The sequence below is a fragment of the Petaurus breviceps genome, unplaced genomic scaffold, assembly GCF_028583685.1.
Source record: "Petaurus breviceps papuanus isolate PSGF00001 unplaced genomic scaffold, PetGlider_PUasm1.0 176, whole genome shotgun sequence".
Classification (NCBI taxonomy): domain Eukaryota; kingdom Metazoa; phylum Chordata; class Mammalia; order Diprotodontia; family Petauridae; genus Petaurus; species Petaurus breviceps.
This window is the reverse complement of record NW_027185771.1, coordinates 3608138-3615343: the sequence shown is the minus strand read 5'-3', so window position 1 is coordinate 3615343 and position 7206 is coordinate 3608138. Positions and strand designations below refer to the sequence as shown.

Here is a 7206-nt window from a genome sequence, read left to right as displayed (position 1 = left end):
GTAGCCTCAGTATTGGCCCCTGGGAGTGACTGAAAGTCTTTGGTCCACCTGCGCTCAGACGAGCTGCGCCGCTCTGGCCCCAGCCCCAGCCGCGTTACTGCCCCAGCTGCGGCCGCGCACCCGGCGCCACCACCATGGGCACTAGGCGGAATTGGTCTCTCAGCCTCCCCTCTCTCCTGCTGCTGCTGCAGGTAAAGCCTCGGAGCGAGGGGGGGATGGGGCACTTTCTGGGTGGATGAAGGAGAGGTGTGGGGAGACGCTGATCTTTTCCCTTGGAGAACTTCGGTTATCCCCGGCCTCTCACCCCACCCCTCGCCCTCTACCCCAGAGCAGCTCTGCTCACACTTATTTATCCCTTTTTCTGATTCCTCCCTTCGCCTCCTCTGCTCCTTTCCTTCTTCCCACGGCTCACCGAACTGACTCCAGCACCCGGGAGTGTACATCTCGGGAACTGAAGTTTGCTTTCGAGGGTATGCCAGCTCTAATTTCGCCCTGGAGCTGGCGCAGTGCCCCGCCAAAGGGCAAGTGCGGAACGCAGGGCTTGGGGACCCTAGCGCTGCCTCCCTGCTTCCTCGCCCTGCTCCTCTTCTCTGGGGTTTGTGAGAGTGTGTGTTGGGGGGAGGGTGTGGTACATAGTACCCAAAGTTTTAGGAGAGAAATTTGAGTTGACCCGGAGGTCAAACTTGTAGGTGGGGGGTGGGGTGGGTCTGGGTAGGAGGTAAATGAGCCTGGGAAGAGCCAGAGTCTGGAGGTGGGGAGGAGAACTCTAACTTAATGGGATCTGTGACTGAAGGGGGGATTTCTGGGGGTGAGAATCTTCTGCTAGTTAAGAGTGAGAGTTGGGGAGCTTGTGAATGTTTGGAGGAGGGCAGATGGATAGAGGGGAGGGTGACCCAGGGATTCTGGCAGGATGAGATCGGGTTGCGAGGGAGGGGAATCACGTCCCTTTGATTTGGGATGACCCGACCCCTCTGGGCTGGACTGAGCTGACTCTCGCCCGCTTCTTCTCTCCCCCTCTGCAAAACTCTTGGAGTCCCCTGGGAGCAGCCAGCTGTGCGGATTTCTGGTGGGGAGGGAGTGGCTAGGGCCCTGGACCAGACCGTCTTCACCCCCACCCCCATTGGGGCGAGGCTGTCAGGTTTCGGTGCGGGGGAGGAAGGCAATCCCCTCCAGCTCCCGGTCACCCCAAACCCCCTTTTCTTTCCCCTCAGGCGTCGTTATGGCGTTGCGAGGACACCGGGCATTGCCGTCCGGGCTTTGCCTCCGAAAGTTATACCTTCGAGGTGTCCCGGGCACACCTGGAGCGAGGCCGAATCTTGGGCCAAGGTAAGAGGCCTGTGGGGGATGGGGACGGCTGTTGTTCCGGGGCCCAGCCCCAGGGGGTGGGTGGGAAATCGATAATCTAGGAAAGTAATCGCCCAGTGAATTGGAGGCGGGAGCAGGGAAAGGACTGGCCCACTCCTTTTGCGGCTAGGGTTTTGATGAAATTAACCTGTGTGAAGGAATTCCAGTTCTCTTTGGAAATTATCCCGGCCTCCACAAATACTGAACTTGCCAACCTCTCCTCTACATTTCTTTTTGTCCCATTATCTTGTACAAGACCTAAATCTAAGTCTTAAATTATTTAAGAGCTTTTCTTCTCCCCACCTCCCCCATCCCTATTTTTAGGGATAAAAATGGAACTGATAATATTCCCATAGGTATTGATTAAAAAAAAAACCAACAAACCCTGATAACTGACTCAGAGGAAAAGCATGTGAATGACTTGGTCATTTTTTGGGCTTATCACAGTGCTATCAGAATTATGTTTGAGTTTCTTGTCTTGCTGGCCAAGTCAGGAGGAAGTTTGGAATATTATTCACTGGCTAAATGATTGAAATATGGTATCTTTCAGTTTCAGTGTGAGAGCTGCTGTTTCACTTTAGTTTTCTCCATTGACTATTTTTAAGAAATGGGAATTCATGATTTTTATCAATGTTGAAACTCTTCCCCCCACCCTCCCTGAAGGCTGGCCCTTGGTCACACTGAGAGTATGTGCTTAGAGGTAGGAGGTCTTTTTGACTTTCTAAGTCATCCCTAAAGTGTTGGATTTGAAGTTCAAGATTTGAGCTCATATCCCATCTTAGACACTCACTCTTTGCCTTTTCAGTCAGTTTGCTACCTAAGTGGAGAGGCCAAATAAGCACATGTGAAATAATTAGGAAACAAATACAATTTAACAGTTAAATTGTGTGATAGAGCAAATGCTCTAGGAATTCAGAGGAAAAGAGAGTTCCTAAACTAAATTGCATAAGCACAGGGAACTGTGTCTAATTTACTCATTAAAGTATTTCTCTAAATATGGTGTATATATTAGGAATATAATAAATGTTTGCTGTATGACTGGAATAGTCAAGGAAGATTTGTTGGAGTTAAGACAAGTTAGATTCTGAAGGACACACGGGATTTCGATGGGGGAAATGGAGACATAGAGAACATAAAAAATGAAAGGGATATTCCTTGTTCATGGTTTGACCATACCAATATAATAAAAAACAGCTGTCTCACCTAAATTATAGAACGCTTCTACCAATTCAACTACCAAGTGCTTACCTTATAGAGCTAGACAAAATAATCCCTTCAAGGAAGCAAAAGCTATAGAATATTGAGGGAATAGTAGTGGAATAAAAGTAGAAACAAAAGGAAATATTGCTTGTAACCCCCTACCCTCAATACCTTTGCTGTCTCCTTCCATTTTTGCCTCAAGATTTTTTTTTTTTTACTGTGGAAATACAACAGAGCATCATCATCCCTGTTGGCAGAGTAAAGACTTATGGGCTCCATTATGGATTTAAATCTGTTGTTGAAATGACTAACTTCTTATAGAGCTATAAATGCAAAGTAAATCAGTTTCCTTAAGGAGCTTACTTTCCAGCAGGGCAAGATTGCATATAAAGGGCACCCAGAAAGCCAGATTTTAATAATGTAGAAAAGTTGTAACTTGGGAAATGATTCCTCCTCACAGGTTTTTCTCCTGTATCATTCCTGAATGTCTTTTCTTATAGAGAAAGTTCTTTTTTCTTCCCTTGGCTTTGGTCTTTGGTTGCCTTGTTCTTTTACAGATCTCCCATATACCATCCTCTATCATCAATCCCCCATTTTCCTCACTTTTGAAAGATTCAGTGAGTTGATAGAATTGATATGTCTGATGCCTACTTAAATTAGTATAAGAAAGCAAATCCTGTATCCTGTTTTGGAATTCCTTTCTGTTTTCTGTAATCTTTTCTTTCTTCTTCCTATTACTTGAGTCTCTGACAGATGTTGGTAAAAGATGCGTAACTGCCTTAAAGAGAAGGCTATTAAAAAACTTCCATTCCTCTTTCTCTTGCCTTACAGAGAAAAGGAGAAATCAAAGAAGGGTAAGCCCTACGCCCACTAGCATTTAAGGAAGATTAGAGCCAGGCATTAGAGAAATAGTAGCAAGACTGCCAGACTTGAAGTTAGGAAGACCATGGTTCAAATCCTACCTCAGATACTTAACTAGTTGTGTATATAAGTCACTCTGCCTCAGTTTCCTCCTATGTAAAATGAGAGGGCTAGACTTGAATATCCACTAAGGTCCCTCTCAGCTCTGTATCTATGACCCTATGATCCATGCTACTATAGGCAACACTTTGGAGCTTTCTTCCACCATTTTCTGTTAGATGCTGGACAAAGTATACATAACTGATATTTGGGGTGGGGGTGGTGGTGGAGAATAGCTTTTTGTGCTTGTCTTTGTATATTTAGCACCTTGCCAGGTAGGTGCTGAATTTATGTTGGCTCAATTGAATTGGGTGAACTATCTATCAGCCAAGACTAGATAGGTATAGTATCTTTAAGGAATAGTATCTTTTTGGATTCCAGTGAGGAAAACTAGTGGTAGGTGCCTCCTCTCCTTCCTTCCCCTCCCTCTCTACCTCTGTCCCTCCATACCTTCTTTGAGTTCCAGCTTTATCTCAAATTACTTCCCTCCACAGGCTTTTCATTGCAACCATATTGGACTTTTGTCTGTCCCTTAGATAATCTTCCTGTTTACCCAGAATGCTCTCTTTCAATCCCTTTTGATTTTTCTGCCTGTCCCTTAAAACCCATCTCAAAGGTCCCCTTCTTCAGGAAGCCTTCTTTGATTACACACCACCATTCCCATTACCTTTGCCCTCCTACTTCTCAGAGCACTTTGCATGCCTCCTCCCTAATGCATTTCTGTACCTAACTATATTATAAGACTGTGCAAAGGATAACTGTCTCATAGGGATGCCCTTTTCTATGGTAAAGGAATTAGGCTTAACTCTTCCACACAAAACTCTAATGGACAAAGAGAAAGAATAACTTAAGCTTTGAGATTGGAATTGTAAAAGCTGGCTAGGAGTTTCAGAAACAGTCCCTTGTATTTTTTTTAATAACCTAAAGAGAAAATTGCTGCTTATCCTCTTTCCTGTGTTAAAATCCAGATTTACTCCCTGCCCATCACGATATTTCTTCATTCCCTTCCTCACCATTGGGGCTCAGACATAGAAAGTGCTTCATGAATTCTTGCTGCTCTGTTGACTGTTGGTTAACAGATGAGCCCTTCTGATGTGTCCCCAGCCTCTGTGGCAGAAGGGTCTGTCCCAGAAGAAATCGTTTCTAGAATTTTTGGAGTCTCTTGAATTTGTATGGGGGGGGGGGGCAGGGAGCCATGGCTGCTGAACTAATGCTAATTCAGTTCAACAAGCATCTCTTAGGTACCCCTCTGTGTGAGTCACCTTGCTGGGGATACTAAGACAAACAGTCCCTCAAGGGTTTTCTATTCTACCATGCCCAGTTAAGTAGAGACAATTTATTTTAAGAAGCAAATTTAGGCTTGAAATAAGGAAAAAATTAGTGGTGTTCCCCCTCTTTTGAGGCATTCAAACAAAGGACTAGATGATTACTTGTTGGCTATATCATTGTTGTTGAGTAGTAGTATAGGTTGGACTAGATGACCATTAGGGTCCTTTCCAACTCTGAAATTCTGTGCTTCCGTAATTTTGAGAGGGGGAGCTCTAACAACTAGAGAGTGGGCTGGGAAGAGAGGGTGACAAAAGACTGTGTAGTAGGAAGTTACAGATTCCAAGAGATATGGGGTAGGTGGGAGTGCACCATGAGCATGGGAGATCCGAATGTTGTATTTGAGGGACTATCACAGCTTAATTTGGAATGAAGAGTAATTAAATCAGGAGAGTACTGGAAAAGTAGGCAAGCATCAAACTGTGGGGGGCTTTAAATGCCAGGCTGTTTGAATTTTGTCCTAGATCTGAGGCTTTTTTGAACGGAGTAACATGGTCAGATCTGGGTCTTGGGAATATAGTTTGGCAGATGATGGGTGGAAGGTGTTGAAGAGGGGTGCCAATGTTGATTGCAGCAATCTAGGTGAGTAAGAAGGACTTGAATTAGGGCAGAGGCTCTGTGAGTAGAGTTTGGGGGTGAGGTGATACAAGAGATTTTATGAAATTGGGATCCATAAGATTTGGCAGCTAATTTAGTAATTTTTTCATGCTTTAGAATCCCCAGATATGTGCCCCTTTGGGCTCCATTTCTTTGCTATCTCTCTCTCCCCATTAGTAGTTGACTATCAAACAAGCTAGGCAAGTTCCCTGCCTGACTCCCCATGTGTGCTAAGCAAACATCCTTCGGCAAACACTACCATAGACCAGAATGCCTTTCATTAGAAAATTAAATTCGTTCTGGTTTTTCCCACCACCCTTGTGTTGGCAGTGGGATTAAAAAAAAATTTATGTTTTAGATTTGGAAAAGCAGTCTGATTTTATTGTGAACACTAGTGGGAAGGTGGAAGGGAAGCCAGGGAAGAGTGGACTACTTCCTTATCTTTCTAGGTGGTCAGTGGCTCTCAATTTCTAGAGACACTTTACAGCAAAGGTCTTATAAGAATGAACAGACACCCACTATGTGCCAGTCCTTGCTAAGTCCTGGGGACACAAAGAAAAGGAAGAGATATTCTCTGTCCTTAGGGGGGTCACAATTTCATGAGGGTGATCACATGGGAATGATGTCCAAACAAACTATATGCAGGGCACATTGAAAGTGATCAATGGAGGGAGAGCAGCAGAATCAAGATGGATTAGAAAGGGAAGTACGTGAGATGTTTGAGACTTGAAGGATGCTGAGGAAAGCCAGTAGTCTCTCATTCAAGCTGGAACTGGGGACCACTTAGGTCTGAACCCATGAACCCATGGCTGACATGAAAGCTTTGCCCTGATCTATTTCCTACCTGGGCTTATTTCTTCCCCTTTAGGAAGCTGGGTGTTCCACATTTCTACGAGGAAAAAGGGGAGTCTCTGGGCTGTTAATTTAGTGGGGACACCCAATTAGTTAACCCTCAGAACTCCCAAGCTCAGTCCACCAGCCTCCCTCAGTAGCAAGGATTACAGCCATGTGCCATCCTGTACCCACTTTGGATGTTTCTTAATCAGTCATTTCTGAATATGCTTCTGTCTATGCTTGGATATCCAATTTTTAAAAGCCAGTTAGATAAAACCAAGCACGATAGTGGCTGTATCTGACAGCATATTCAACACTCCACACCCATAGCTCTCTCACCCAATTTCTACTAAAAGGAGGAAAGAGCTTCCCTTCTTCTCCAGGGCCAGGACTGGTGATTACAATCACTTGGCCTTTAGACTTAATTTTTCTCTTCCTTCTTGTGGCTCTTGGCTCTGATTACTCTACTCCAATCAGTTCATGCAAGTCTTCCATGTTTCTCTGGAATCTCCCCTTTTACAGATTGCTGTGGTGCGGTGATGTTCCATTCCACTTACACGCCCAATAGGTGCCGCCCATGTTGATGGGCACTCATTGGGTTTCCAGTGTTTTCATGCTGCAGCGAGCACATGGAAATCTTTCTGTCTTTGCTCTGCTTAGGTGCTCTGGGTAAAAGTGTAGGAGCTGTTGGCTTTTTTCATGTAATTCTAAAGTCCCCACATGTAAACTTAATCTTCCTCTCCTGGGCTAATTTTCATTTAGATCTGTGTTTGGTGAGATTTTACTCCAATGGAACTCATGCAGCCTGTGAATCTCAAACCTGAAACAATGAGGGCTTCTTCCCTTAGACTCCCTAATGGGGGTGTGTGTGTGTGTGTGTGTGTGTGTGTGTGTGTGTGTGTGTGTGTGTGTGTGTGTGTGTGTGTGTGTGTGTGTTAGGTGAGA

At 44.9% G+C, this 7206-nt stretch overlaps 1 protein-coding gene across 1 annotated transcript in view; it reads left to right on the top strand.

Moving 5' to 3' along the window:
• The window catches only part of CDH1 (cadherin 1), a 191308-nt gene that overhangs the window by 126584 nt on the left and 57518 nt on the right, over window positions 1-7206 (top strand). The window contains exons 2-3 of the mRNA XM_069085497.1: window positions 9-191; window positions 1212-1326. Of these exons, the coding sequence (XP_068941598.1) occupies window positions 135-191; window positions 1212-1326 (172 nt within the window). The 5' untranslated portion in view covers window positions 9-134. The remainder of the gene's footprint in view (window positions 1-8; window positions 192-1211; window positions 1327-7206) is intronic.